Source organism: Pinus tabuliformis, chromosome 4_1 (genome assembly GCF_031772625.1).
Source record: "Pinus tabuliformis cultivar Carrire ecotype Pingquan chromosome 4_1, CPIR1, whole genome shotgun sequence".
NCBI classification, from domain to species: Eukaryota; Viridiplantae; Streptophyta; class Pinopsida; order Pinales; family Pinaceae; genus Pinus; species Pinus tabuliformis.
This window is the reverse complement of record NC_142303.1, coordinates 953,343,817-953,359,020: the sequence shown is the minus strand read 5'-3', so window position 1 is coordinate 953,359,020 and position 15,204 is coordinate 953,343,817. Positions and strand designations below refer to the sequence as shown.

Here is a 15,204-nt window from a genome sequence, read left to right as displayed (position 1 = left end):
AGAAAGGGAGGAATTGCTCAGTCATTTGGAAAGCCACTTCGGAGGCTTTTAAGGTAATTGAACAAGGTTTGACATGGAGAGTTGGGAATGGAGAAAGTCTGAGGATTGGCAGAGACCCTTGGGTAGGTTGCAGTGAAGATTTTGCCCTTTCCCCGGAACTGATTACTCATCTGGAGGGCATGGGTATAAAAAGTTTAAATCAGATAGCTAGTATGGAGCAAACTTCTATTTGGGGCCAGGCCTGGAAGACTGGAGAGGATATTGGTCTAAATGTCTTTTGGCGAGATGATTGGCAGCGTTATATTCAGGAGTTGAGAAGATCAAATGTCAGAATTATGGATAGGCCAGATTCTCTGGTCTGGGCACATGCTGAATCAGGACTCTACTCCCCAAAGGCTGGCTATATCTTCTTGGTGAAGAATAAAGGATGGACTCCTCCTGTTTGGTGGTCAAAACCTTTGTTTAAGCTAAAATGCCCAAAAAAATCTAGGATTTTTTTCTGGTGTGCTTTAAACCATAAAATCCCTTCCTGGGATGTTCTGCAAGCTCGGTTTAAACAGGGACCAGGCAGATGCCCTCTGTGTTTCACGGATGAAGAATCCATTGACCATCTTTTCTTGCTATGTCCGTTCACAAAACAGATTTGGATAGAGGCAGAAAGGCTCCTGAATGTAAAACTAAGATGGGAAGGGGTCGATTTAAATGCAACCTGGGAATACTGGTGGAATCATTTTCAGGAGAGGAACTTGAGGAATTTGCCCCCCATCATCTGCTGGGGTGTTTGGCTTGCAAGAAATCGTAGCATTTTTAGAGAAAAGTTGTCTCCCGTGGCTGCAGTGGCCATTCAAAGCATCGCCATTTTTGATAGCATTCCCTTGAATGAGGAGCATTACAATCGAAATCAGAGAACAGCACCAAATATTCGGGAAGGGATCCCGTGGGCTTTTTTCGACGGTGCTGCACAAAATAACATTACGGGTGCTGGGATATGCATTCACATTAATAACGCTCACACTCTAAAGGCTGCGGTTGGAACTGGAACGGGATCAAATAACTTTGCCGAACTCTCTGCCTTAAAACTTCTGCTCTGTTGGCTCATCCAAAAAAACATCCTCACCATTCAGATTTATGGAGACTCTTTGAATGTTATAAACTAGGTCATTGGGAAATTCAGATGTCAGAATTATATGTTGTTGCCCCTCTTAGAAGAAATACAATCTTTAAAACAGCAGTTTAATGTCTTCTCCATTGAACATATATACAGGGAATTCAATGAGGTCGCAGATGGGCTTTCTAAGGCAGGTCTACAACAAGATCTGGGCTCGTGGAGAATAACTGAGCAGATCCAGGAACAGATCCGTGTGTCGGATCTCCCTCCATATGCATAGTTTTTCTTTTTCCTAGTTGCTCTAGAGTTCTTTCTGTTGTTTTTCCATGAAATCTAGTAGCACTAGTCTAAAAAACTCCTGTTTATTTTACTACCTTCAGATACATTGATGCTCCGGTTTTGTTTGAAGCTGTTGTGGTTATGATACTTGGGTATGGATCAGCTGGGTTGTTTTCCTTTTGAAAGGAGGCCCAGCTGGATCTGGGTCATCTGGACTATGTTTTCATCTTTTGGTTTCGGCTGTCTAGGCCGAGGGCTTGTGTTTATAATTTTGGGCAGCACAAGGTAGGTGTGCTGAGGATCCTCTCTAGAGGAGGCTGACCTTTTATTAGGCAGACTTTTCAGAATGTTAACTCATCTGCATGTAACTTTTTTTACTCCTTATAAAAAAAGTTCGTTTTTTCTTTGGAAAAAAAATATCTTTCAAAATTCAATAATTAAACTAAGTAGCAGGGAACGCTAATTATGCGGCTTGTTAAATTGTACCCTAAAAAATATTATAGTGTTGAGAATGGTGGAGTTAAAAAAATATTATAGAGGTGAGAACATGGTGGAGTTAAAATATTATACAGTTGAGAATATGGTGGAGTTATTAGATGTTTTTCATGGTGCCAACCACGATCACATTCTTTCAATTTATCACCGTCCCCAATGAAATATGCAATGGCCATGGATTGACCCGTATATAATAGTATAAAAATCAATATGTTCAATCAATTGGAGCAATGTGCACTTTAAGCCATGTTGAACATGACACTTTGGGTTTAGATTCAACTATTTACTTCCCCTTACTTAATAAGTTGCCATGGATATGAATTGTATCTGTGCTAAACTACCTTTCATGTGGCATTCTTCATGAATGTGTTTGTAGCCTATTTTTTCTTTTTGGTTTGGATGTTGTCGCCTTCCTTGACCTGGTAGCCTGTAGTGACTTGTCTTGGGCAGTTACTCATTTTGGTGATCACAGTCCTGCACTAGTTCCGGTGCTTCCTGTACTACTCCCACCAATGCAAAGTTGTAGCGGCCAACTTGACGGCAGCAAAGGTAATTTTCTCCTCTTTGGTGAACCTTTTTCCCGAGAAATTGGTTTCAATCTTCTTTAACCAGTCATTTGAGGCTTCTAGGCAGTCATCGTAGGAATGTAAAGAACAGTGTACTACCACATCTTAACTAGTGTAGCTTCAACAAAAAAAACCATTAGCTGCAGAATCACTCAACAGAGGTGAAAATTGTCAATATTGGGTTTAGTTTTAGAAATTTCAAAAATATGGCCATCGGAGTGATAGATAAAAAAAAACATTGAATTTGAACCATAATTTCAGATATTTTGTGTACATAAAAGGTAATCTCTTGCATCTAAGGCTTACGCTTAATATTTAATGATTATATGTGCTTATGTATCTATATATAAAGTATCTATATATAAAGAATGAGACACATGTATTTTGGTTTTCAGTAGTCTGGCACCTGTTAGTCTCACTCAAAAGATAATGTCTGGGGAGAAGATTTCAGAGGCCTAGAGTTCAAATGGATTTCTACACACAAAAAAAAAGCACTCGTCGTATGCAGTTTGGTTACAACAAAATAATATCAAGCATAACATTTTGTTGTCCTTTGGTTTAGGTACCTTGATCGTTCTGAATTCTCTCCAGTAGATTGAAGCTTCTGATGTAAGTTCTGAAGCATTCAAGCCTTTATGCAAGCTGTGTCTTGAACAGTCGTCTTTGTCATAAGAATATTTCACTTTCCATGGATTGACTATTGTGCTTGTGTTTGTGCATTTATAGCTTTTAATTATGAATTTCACTGTTATTAAATTTGCCATTGCAATTGTTAAGATCGCTTAGTGGTCCAGGAAACATTTATATATTTATTGGAGAAACTTACATTGTGCTTCAAAAGGTTTCCATTTCAGGAACCCCACAGCATTATATTATACTTCAAAATGTTTCTGTTGCCATAGAAAAAATATATATCATTCTTTGTAAGGACTGTGAGTAACAAGGGCATATAAATATAGGAGGGTGTGAGGAGTGAATCAAAGAATTATTCTCCTTATTCACCCACAAAAGGATTTTCTACTCTATTTGCAAGGATGCCAATCTCCTAAATTTGTCTCCATTTAACAACGGGGTTTTGCTTTCATCCACCGTGATATCTGGTTGAATAAAACATTCACAGAAGCCTTTTCTTTTGCAGAGGTGAAACAGGCAAGGCACATTTTAGCATATGTGAAAGCACCCAAAAATTTCCCCTTCTGTTATGAGAGATTGAAAATTGACTCCAACCATCCAGGCTGAAAACCTTATTGCTCGTCCTGCTTGATTAAACACGGTTGTCACGGCACGAGATGTTAGATATTACATATTTTGATGCACCCAACTATAAGATTCGTTAATCCTTTTTATTATAGTCTCCAATTTTTCTGCTCTCTCTTATTACAGAAACATTTTAAGGAAAAAATGACAAGAGAAAACATATTTCTGAAAATCTCGTATTGGACAAGTCGACCTCGACAGAAACCAGGATGCTAAATTAATATAACATTCAATCCACCTTCAGAATTGCAGTAAAAAGTTTTATTCTCATATTGTTTTAAATGACTAGTTTTTCTCATTATGATCATCTCAGACTATATTTCCATTCTTAATCCAAGTGATGTAGTGTGCCCATCATTAGCCAAAATAGAACTCGATTAGATAGTCCTTTAACATAGGAAGGAAAATGCTTTTCAAATGCTCATAAATGCTGCGTAAAATTTACATACCTTTATTATATTACGAGTAACAGTGGGCAATAATGATGCATATACTCTTTCTTTTGCCTCTTTTGCCTAGCCACAAGACAATTGAATATCAATTATTGAGTCTCATGCCCAGATCAGTGTAATTCAAAGTAGACAAAAATAAATTGATTTTAATGTTATGTATCAATCGTGTTTCTTATCATTCCTGAAATCTAAATTGGATCCCAGCGGTTCATGTATGCTTCTACCATATATATTGTCTGTGTTTCATTCATATTCCTTCAGTTTTTGGAGGGGAAAGACTTGAAGCAATTTACCTGCTTTCCCCAATCCGTACACAACGTTATTATGAACAGTAGAATTGCTTGTGCACAAAGCCCACAAAGAATTCCAATCCAAAGTCCCTGAAATATGCAACACAATTAGGCATAAGATATAGTATTCACAGAGAATAAGAAATTTGTTGTATTTGAATAAATCTGCATTCTAACTGCGCCCTACTGAGAGATGTGCTTTCTCAACTATCATTGGGAAGACTTGACACTCTTAAAAGAATCCGTTTTTCAGAGGCCATTTCATAGTTGTATTTATAGAGTTTAGAAACGCTATGTAACATCTTGCTGTAGAAACTATTTTAAATGTGAACGTTTCAAATGCAGAAGGTTCAAACATGTGCTAGAGAACAATATCCATCTATGTTACAATAAGATCAGATGATGAGAACTAATTTGGTGTTGGCATGGATTGAATACATGGAGCAGTTGAAAAATGGTGATGACAAATAATGTGATGTTGGGATAGTTTGCATCTATATAGGGAATATGAACAAATATTGAGAAATAATGTCAAGTTTATGCTTACAGTTATTGAATTGCTAGAAAACATCTAATTATAGTTTTCAGATTTTGATATCCTATCACAAACGAACATTCAAATAACAGATCAGCGTTATCATATTTAGGTTTGAGAGACTCATGGCATACCTCATAACAAGGAAAAGGATTTATGTCTGCAAGGTGAATTAGAGAATGATTTCAAAATATTGTAGACTCATTCAGGGTTCACTCACGATGTGGTGGGATAACTAACAATCACTTTCCAGGTAACTCCCTTCTTTCGATCAAACTCACTTCAAAATCAGTTGAACGAACCATGAATTGCCTGGATAGCTTGTGTAAAGCTTCAGGTGCAGTAGTAAGTTTGCATAAAACAATTTTTTGAAATATGGGAGATGAGATTGGTTGGTCAAACCATGGAAGACAATTAAACTGGGATCAATTGATAGATACTCAAGCATTCCTTTTTGTGATGGTGTTTCCCTTCACATATGTGGTATTTAATGTCTTCAGAGGCTGCACAGTAAGCTTCAGAAGTGATATTTCAAAGCCTTTACATTAGCAGGGAATCTTATAGTGGTTAATAGTGGTTAATGGGATTCTTGAAACTATCATGTGTATTACAGGTTCTGTTGGTTTCTCGTGTTAACATATTTCAGGAAACCGAATGATCTATTAAGGCAATACTTATTGTCTAAGCTTGGAGGTAACAGAGAGCTTCCTGTGGTCTCATGGAAATATTGCCTTCTCCAAAAAGGAAGTGGTTAATAGTGGTTAATGGGATTGGGATTCTTGAAACTATCCTGTGTATTACAGGTTCTGTTGGTTTCTCGTGTTAACAGATTTCAGGAAACCGAATGATCTATTAAGGCAATACTTATTGTCTAAGCTTGGAGGTAACAGAGAGCTTCCTGTGGTCTCATGGAAATATTGTCTTCTCCAAAAAGGAAGGTGGGCTAGGCTGACGGATATTGCTACCTAACATAAAATCCTGGCTGCTAAACAAATTATAAAGTGTCCTCCTATTGAGCCCCCCTGGAAACAGTAGATATTTACATGATCATGAAAAACACACATGTAAATAATGCAAAAGCCCCATTTAGCTTGCATGGTTGATGAGAAACACTCGTAATAGTGATCTCCGCATTGTAAATATCTCCAGCGTTATAGTTATCTCCTTGTATCTAGTTTGCATGTACAGTTTACTAATTACATGTAAGATAGACTAAATGAGATGTCTTTGCACGCGCACTTCTGGGACAGTTTGCATGTGCTTGGCCTCATCTAACCAGCACTCATCCTCATCCTTTCTATTTATAGCTACTAACTATGTAAAGAACCAGTTTTTGGCTGCATATTTGTAATATTCCTTTATTCCTTTATCTAATATTCCCAGAAGATACACTCCACAATTTTTGTGCGTATACCACTGTAATATTCCTTTTTATTTATCTAGACAAAAATACCCAGAAAATATTACAACATAATTTGTTGCCGGAAATACTGGTAAAATGCAACAATTCTTCAGAAAATTTACACAGATAATTTGCTGTAAATTTAAATGACACCATGGCACTTTTGCAAAATCTTAGCAAGAGAAACACAGACAATATTTATCAGCATTATTTTATTAGCTGGAATATGATATTACATGCCAAATCTGGATTAGAACCTGTTAAACCCTGGCAAGATAATTGAATGGCCAAAAATAGCTTAAGTAATGGCCTCCAAATAACTGTGGCAACACTGCTCACGACCTCCCATTAAATCACTGGAAATGAAGCCCAAATTGGAGATCTAGGTGATCCCCACTTCTAACCCACAAATCTGCTCCAGTTCTGCTCACCAACCGATGTCCATGAAGCTCTATGAGATTTCTGAATGAAATCTCCACAATATTGAGTTGGGGTTTCTTCCAACATACCAAGAAACCCAAAGGTTTTTGTCCCAGGGCTCTACGAACCTGAAAACCAAATTCTCGAAAACTCTCCTAAGAGAAAATATTCCAAATTCAAGATGATCCCAGATGACTTGCTTTCCCTTCTTTTAAAGATTTGATGGTTCTCTCTCCAACCTTCTAGAAACACTTTTATTTTATTATTTTATTTTCATTCTATAAGCTCCTCCCTTTTATTTTATCTAAGTGACTATTTTATTTTATTTTAGTTAAGTCACTTTTAATCTCGAAGAATGATTAATCTTCCTCTACGATCTCTCTGGACACTGAAAGTCACTTTTCATCAATCCCATTTGTAGATCTCTTCATCCTGGTTCCAACGAGCTATTACACTAAGGTGTTTCTCCAAATAATCCGCTCCAAATAACACCTTTAGCATATTTAATTAAAATATGCTTGATAATAACCCTGTTTTACAAGAATCGTCAGAATGCAATGGAACCAAGAACAAACTGTGCAAAACTGACCCTAATGATGAAATATAGCAAGCAAACCCCATCGAACCCCATAAAACTCCTCCAAAACCCTTCAGGGCCACTGATGACATAATCTTGCTCCTGTTACCTAGCTGTCACCAACCCAGGAAGTCCATCCTAACTGCATCATTAGGGAAAGCAAAAACGGGGATATTACAAATCCTCCCGCCTTGAGTTTTCTTTCCCTCAAGCACTCCACATCTCTCAACCGTAAAGGCATCTATACACCGATACCAAGATCCCATATAAACCATTGTGCCACATCATGCCTCCGTTCCACCCAATCATGTACAAATTCCTCGATACATGGATCCCAAACAAACCTCTAACTCATTCAACCAGTAATAGATCCACTTGGATCCCAATGCCACCTTGGTCATCCATCAGCGCCCATGTCCCATGGCTCCAATTGTACTTTGTCACTGGCTACAGATGTTGCTCCATAAATTATCCACTTAGTAGGATACTAACTAATAATCTCTTGCCAATCCATCCCCTAGAACAGATCTTGTGCATAAGTACTCACATAAGTAACAATCCCACCATGCTTCCACTACGCCATTCTAATTCCAACTAGTATGCTCCAAAATTGTAGGCCCGTTGCTCGGTCTTGGCCAACCTATAAAAACCATCGGGAGGGCTCCAAACAATGTTTCCTATACGAAACCTACTTTCCACTATGCATACGTGGCCTAATGGGATTGCAAGCCTTGTCTATGTACTCCTGAAGAGGGTTGCTCTGAAACTCCCAAGTATACTTCTCTTATTGCCTCGCTAGGGATTTTAGTTGCTCCCCAACACTATAAAGCTTGACAGCTATCTTGGCACACCTAACTCGAAGGACCTTAATTTCACTGATCTGTTGCAAAATGGTGCCTCAAATTGTTTGAGTCTTATTATTCATTGCCATAGGATTTGTCCTTAAATACTCAATCTTCTCCTAGTGGCTATCACCTGAAAGTCCTGTAGCCCTGTTGGATGCTTGTGCATCTACTTGTACCTCATCAATGCCTGGCCCCAAATATGGATGCTAAACTCCCTCGATCACGACTCCACCTTGAGACTACAATGTGCTCTCCAAAAGAGGAAACTCGTGATCCTCGTGATGAAAATCTGAATCATGCTTCTCCCCATGATCACGCAATTCAAAGTGCTCCTCATGCGTCTCCTTGCCAACCATGGACCCTTCAACCATTTCGTTAATCTGTTGATCTGAATTCTTTGCCATTTCTTGCTCTCCTTTAGTTTTTGCAGCCTCATCTATTTATTTGTCCTTTTTAACTCCACACATGTGATCTGGTGTCCAAGCTACCTAACATATGAAACAAATTTGATCTTTTCTCATTTGAATTTTGCTCTTTCTTGGAAGTTCCTGAGACTGCTTTTGCTTTGGCTCCTCATCCTTTCTAGATTTGAACCCCCCCACCAAATTCTTTTCATAAAATTTCTTTTGAGATGAGGGTTGGCACCAATAGCTGCAAGTTGTCTTAATGACTCGTCCATCCTCTATTGGCCTTTGGCCAAGTTACTCTGGGTCTTTGGTGGATCATCCATGTTACTCTGGGTCTTTGGTGGATCATCCATGAGCCAATAATTTGAAAAATTTTGAAGTTCCTCTTTCAAGTGCTTTGACAAACACTTTGTAGGAAAGCCACTATAATAACCCTAATTATTAATTCAATCAAAATTTCAGGAATTTAAGGCAAAATATTTTATTTCAAAAATACCATATAATTACTCAAGAGTCAAAATTTTGACAATAGAATTCACCAACAATAACACTGCTACTAGAAAGAAATGTTACAGCTTCAGCAATAAAATTTTTAAGATGGCACCTGGTGGATAAACCCTCAGATTGTTGGCTCTCGAACTGCGTTAGGTATTTAGACCAACAACTATGATGAACTCAGCCTTAGTAACAACCATGAATTTGGACCTTGCTACTGGTAATGCGATCCATAAATTATTTCGCTGGAGTCTCAAAAGAGCAACTCGATTCTTAATTCGACCTTCCTTATTCTAGCCAATTTGTTCACTGTAGGCTCATAAATGCATCAAGTCAATCAACCTTTTAGAAGGAATGTTTGTGCCTTCGAAAATTAAGGAACTCGACCCTTGGAAAATTTATGAATTTAGTCCAGCAGCTATCAACTTCATTTCTACCTTTTTACTTCGGAAATGGCCAATCCATCTAGGTGAATTTCGGTCTTCGTTGGCCCTCCAATTCACATAGTTCTTTATCAATCGATTTGCCCTGGCTACCATTGCACTAGAGCTGGACGCAACTTCTTTCCAAATTGGCTCAACTTCATGAAAATTTCTCGATCCATGACCCTCAATACATCCCTCTTGCAAACTCGGCCTCGGAGATTAGGAAACTCGGCCCCAATGCGCTCTAGTAACCTACCCTCCAATTGGTTGGCACAAATTGGTCTATAGTTTTCATGATAAATTCGCCCCCTTTTGCGCTGAGTATTTTGGCCCTCGAAGATTCAATTGAGTATTTTGACCTGTTGTAATACCACTGTAATATCCCTTTAATTAATTTATCTAATATTCCCAGAAAATACACTCCAAATTTCTGCTCTGATACCACTATAATATTTATTTTTATTTAGTTAGCCAAAAATACCCAGAGAATATTACAACATAATTTGTTGTTGCAAATACTGCTAAAATGCAACAATTCTTTAAAATCTTTACACAGATAATTTGTCATAACTTTAAATGACACAATGGCACTTTTGCAAAAGCTTAGCAAGAAAAACACAGAGAATATTTATCAACCTTACTTTATTAGTTGGAATATGATATTACATGCCAAATTTAGATCGGAACCTATTAAACCCTGACAAGATAATTGAAAGGCTTAAAATTGCTGAAGTGATGGCCTCCAAATAACTACAACAATGCTACTCACAGTCTCGCATTAAATCAATAGAAATGAAGCCCAAATTGGAGATTTGGGTGATCCCCACTTCTAACCCGCAGATCTACACACCAACGGATGTCAATGAAGCTTAGGAGATTTCATCTCCATAATAGTGAGTTGGGGTTTTGTCCAACACACCAAGAAACGCAAGGGTTTTCATCTAAGGGTTCGTTGAACCTGAAAACCAAGTTCTCAGACACTCTTCTAAGAGAAAATATTCCAAATCCAAGATGATCCCAAATGACTTGCTTTCTCCTCTTTCAAACATCTAATGGATCTCTCTCCAACCTTATAGAAGCAATTTTATTTTCATTCTAGAAGCTCCTCCCTCTTATTTTATCTAAGTGACTCTTTTATTTTATTTTATTTAAGTCACTTTTAATCTCGGAGAATGATCAATCTTCCTCTACGATCTCTCTAGCCAATGAAAGTCACTTTTCATCATTCCATCTTGTAGATCTCTTCATCCCGGTTCCAACGAGTTATAACACTAAGGTGTTTTTCCAAATAATCTGCTCCAAATAACACCTTTAGTGTATTTAATTAAAATATGCTTGATAATAACCTTGTTTTATAGGAATCATCAGAATGCAATGAAACCAAGAATGAACTATGCAAAACTGACCTTGATGATGAAATATGACAAGCGAACCCCATCATACCCCATAAAACTCCTCCAAAACCCTCCTAGCGCATTGATGACGTAATATCCTTCCTGTGACCTGGCTATCACCAACCCTGGAAGTCCATCCTAACCGCATCATAAGGGAAACAAAAGATGGGGATATTACAATATTCTTGTGTTTGTCTCTTAGCTTGTCTCTGCTTTTCTTGTATCAGTGATATCATTGGTTCACACATAGGATTTTGTAAATTAGGCATTCATAATTTTTAAGACAAATAAGAAGCATGGAAGGAAGCCCCCATTCTGTTGGAATGGAACTTTCCAGGGGTCAAACATGGATGGGAACTTCTATAGAGGCCAAAATTTCGCCATGGCAATCATTCATCAGCGTGGATGCCTAACCAAAACATTGAACATAAAATCAGTCACTATGTAATAAGCCCTATGTTCATATGACCATAATGTATAAGTTGATGGTATGTGGGCAAGTAAAGTATTATTTCATTATATTTTAATTTGAATTAACAATATAATTAATAAAATAATAAACAGGTGCACTTGGAAGGTGATAATAGGAGCATGATGGGGGCAATGAACCGACATGAGGGGGAGTAAGAGAGTCAATAAAATAATACCTAATAGTTGTTTCCATGTGTCATTGTTCCAAGCCTTCATATCCCTTTATATTATTTGCCTTATGTTATTTCGTAAGTTTTATAAGTGGGGCACATAGTCTCCATGCAAGTTTAGAGCGCATGCCACCTTGGAAAGGGAATCATCCAATTCTTTGGGCAAATAATGCCATGGTTCGAATTATTCTCTAAATATGTGGAATCCATGATTTATTTATGGGATTAAGAGAAATTGATTTATAGTTGAGTTTTCCTTGTTTCTAGTAAATGAGATTTCTAGGTCAACTTGCATTGGAACTATAGCCCACCAAAAGTGGGGCACCCCTTTAGAGAGATTTCCTTTCCTATGGATCTTCTTTCAGCCTGCAGTAGCAGACCCTGACAGCCACCTGATGGCTTTGATGTGCTACTTTATCTTTGCCACCTGAGCCAACCATCATGTCTCCTCGCTCATTTGTCTTGGTTGTTTGTTTGAAGGTGGGCCATCCAATCCCGAAGGTATGATTTTTCATTATGTGATTGGGTGCTTATGCTTGTTTTTCTAGGGCACACTTGGGTATGGATTACTAGGTGACTTGGAAGGAGGAAGGGCCTTGACTATACTTTTGTTCCCTTACCTTAATTAGGGGGGTTAATCTCGAATCCTAGTCCCATGGGATCTCCTTTATTGGTTATTAGCTTTAGGAAGGGCATTACATGGGAAACCTTGATTTTGGTTGCGTGGTCCCGCTTCCCAATACCTTATATTCCACTCCCCCACACTCATTACAAGCCCTTTTCACATTTTCCTATCTAGGTCCATATTTGTCCATTGGGACAAGGTGTTAGCATCCCCTTCCCCTTGTCCACATCATGGGTTAGGCTTGGAACGATGCCTCAAAGGTTGATGCAAGATAAAAAGAGAATAAAAGAATAACATGGCCACATACAAAAGGAAATGTACCGCAAAATGTAAAAGATGACAGGATAATAAATTAGCACATGGGTAAAAGCCCAACATGAGCTCTACCCATTATCATTATGGCCATCACCCTAGTTCCTAGTGTTGAAAAGTGTAACTAGGTTTGGTCTTCATAATGACATGTATAATCATAATTTTATGTAATTGATATAAAGAACAAAAATAAAGTTATTTTTAATGCTTGAATCATGGGTTTCATGCTCAAGGAATTTTATTTTATAGTTAAGGCTCCCATTGTGAGCCTTTAGGGTTGTTCATCATGTCATAAAGTCTAATGAGTCAATGTCAAAGGTTGAAGACCCATTTGGGCATATTGTACATTGTAAAAAGAGAAATTGTTTGTCATTAACCCTCCAAGACCATGTTAGAAGCTCTCCTTGAAGTCAGCCTGCAAAAGGGAATAATATGATTCCAGAAGAGCATGTCGGCCTAGGCAAAAATTTAAGTCAGCCTATTTTTATTGACAGATCACTATATATAGGGCAGCTCGGTCTCCATTTGGACACACATTCGATCAAGATCTGAAATAGAAGTGAAGGTGAAAGAAACCTAGAAGAAGGAGCCTCACATCAAGAGAGGAGAAGGAAGTCAAGGAACTGAAGTATATTGATTTGTTTTTGGGCTTGTTTTGGTTGATTCCTCCCACACGTGCGAAGAAGATAAGTTTTTTCTGCTGCTCTAGGAAGCTGAGTTATTATAGTTGTCCTAAAGGACCGAATCAAGGAAGAAGAATAAGTCTTTCATCGAGCCGAGTTAAAAAAGAAAGTCATATTGTCCAAGCGAAGGAGATCAAGGGATCACTTCACCATATATCTCTCACACAATCTACAACTAGGGTTTCTGAGGAGGCCAAAAAGTTGCAGGTCTGATTCAAGAAATCGAAATCTGAAGTATAGCCGAGAAAGAGGGAGAAGCCAACAGTTTGACCACCATTGACTCAAGGAAGAGGAGGAAGCCTTGTGACTTGATCTTGGAGAGGTTAATAGGTCAAGGGTCTTGGTCTTGGTATTCGTCAGTTGAAGTCTCTAAAAGAAGAAGAATTCGTTTTGGGTTTTCCCCTCAAGTTGGAGAGGTTTTGGCCTTGGCTGATCGCCTACATTCTGTGTCTCTTGTCTCTTTATTGTTTATGCTATGGTAGCTGTTTGATGAAGAAGAACACTATAATAATCTAAGTGAACTAAAGATCCTAATCTAAAAGAAGTAAAAAGCATTTACATGCAGTTCTCATCGAAGAGAAATCTACTTATCCTAATGCCCTAGATTTCTCAACATGGTATCAGAGCTAAGGTGACAAAATCAAGGAAAGGGCATCTCATCAAGAGACACACAAGCACTCAAGGATCAAATCTCGAAGGACATCAAAGCAAAGTCAAGATCTACAAAGAAGTGTCAAAACCGTAGATCGAAGCAGAAGTCTACACCAGAAAAAGTCTTTGGATACTAAAAGACCACAAAGACCCTACTCAAGTTGAAGAGACCTACAAATCAAAGTATCTTGAAGACTATTCATCTAAGAGAAGCAAGATCAAGGACGTTGTCATCATCTTCAAAAGGTTCTAAGGCAATCTCCCTCTCGTTGAAGCAAGGTCCTTACCATTAAAGAAGATTATCCAAGAAGGGTCAAGACATCATCAAGAAGTCATCATTGATCATCATCAACAAGGACATCACCATCAAAGGATCTAAAGTGATCTCCCTCTTTGTGTAGTCAAGGATCATTCTTGAAGAGAACTATCTTCATCAAGGAGAAGTTACCTATTATCTATATCATCATCAAATTGAAGGAGGCAGCAAATGGAAGATGCATCTTCACAAGTAAGTATATTTATGTCTACATCTGAATCTGTCAAAATGTATTTTTGCAAGGAAAGCAACAAATTGGTTGGGGCTTCAAACTATCTTGCATGGAAAAAGAGGACAGATCTGAATCGCATTGAAAATGAGGTGACCGAACATGTCAAAGGCTCAATCACCAAACCATCGAAATAAGATGCTCAAGCACTTGCAAAGTTTATGAAAGGGGAAGTAAGGGATCAAAGGATTCTCATAGAATCCATCAAGGATCCCCTCATTCCATATGTATCTAAACTCGACACTTCAAAAGAAATATATGACAAATTGGTAGTGTTGTTTTCTATAAGCACTACAGGAGAAGTTATTTCTCTAAGGCAAGAACTCTACAAGCTAAAGATATCAAAAGAAGAAGGGATAGCCTCATACTTCATGAGGATATCTAAAATAAGGGATCAACTTCAAGATTTGGGTGAAATAATGTCTGACAAAGAGATGACCACTGTAGTACTAAATGCACTACGAGAGGAATGGGGTAACTTTACTTCAAGCATTTATGGGAAGAAAAAAGCTACTCCATTCCAAGATCTATGGTCATTATGCAAGATTGAAGAAACCAGGCTGAAGGCCAAAACTGATGTAGGATCAAATGAACAAAATCAAAAGAAGAAAAATTTGGGAAATTTGGTCCTCAGAAAAAGAAGAACATAGCTAAGATTCAATGCTATGGAAGTCAAGAATATGGGCATTACAAGAGAGATTGTCCTAGGCTCAAGAAGGACAATAACAAAAGAGGAAGAGAAGAAGCTCATATTACTGAAGAAGTGGAAGACGTTGAAAAGAAGAAATCCAAGAAAGAGG

General features: G+C 38.0%; 1 protein-coding gene and 1 long non-coding RNA gene across 2 annotated transcripts in view; one reads left to right on the top strand and one right to left on the bottom strand.

Moving 5' to 3' along the window:
- Nucleotides 1-2,071: 2,071 nt before the first annotated feature.
- LOC149179313 (uncharacterized) overlaps nt 2,072-15,204 on the top strand; it is a 45,634-nt gene continuing 32,501 nt past the window's right edge. The window contains exons 1-2 of the long non-coding RNA XR_016258258.1: nt 2,072-2,431; nt 3,011-3,057. This is a non-coding gene — a long non-coding RNA (uncharacterized LOC149179313). The remainder of the gene's footprint in view (nt 2,432-3,010; nt 3,058-15,204) is intronic.
- The window catches only part of LOC149179312 (protein DETOXIFICATION 16-like), a 60,582-nt gene continuing 48,927 nt past the window's right edge, over nt 3,550-15,204 (bottom strand). The window contains exons 7-9 of the mRNA XM_089420588.1: nt 4,451-4,537; nt 4,155-4,220; nt 3,550-3,704 (exon numbers count right to left, since the gene is read on the bottom strand). Coding sequence (XP_089276714.1) covers nt 3,693-3,704; nt 4,155-4,220; nt 4,451-4,537 — 165 coding nt within the window. The 3' untranslated portion in view covers nt 3,550-3,692. The remainder of the gene's footprint in view (nt 3,705-4,154; nt 4,221-4,450; nt 4,538-15,204) is intronic.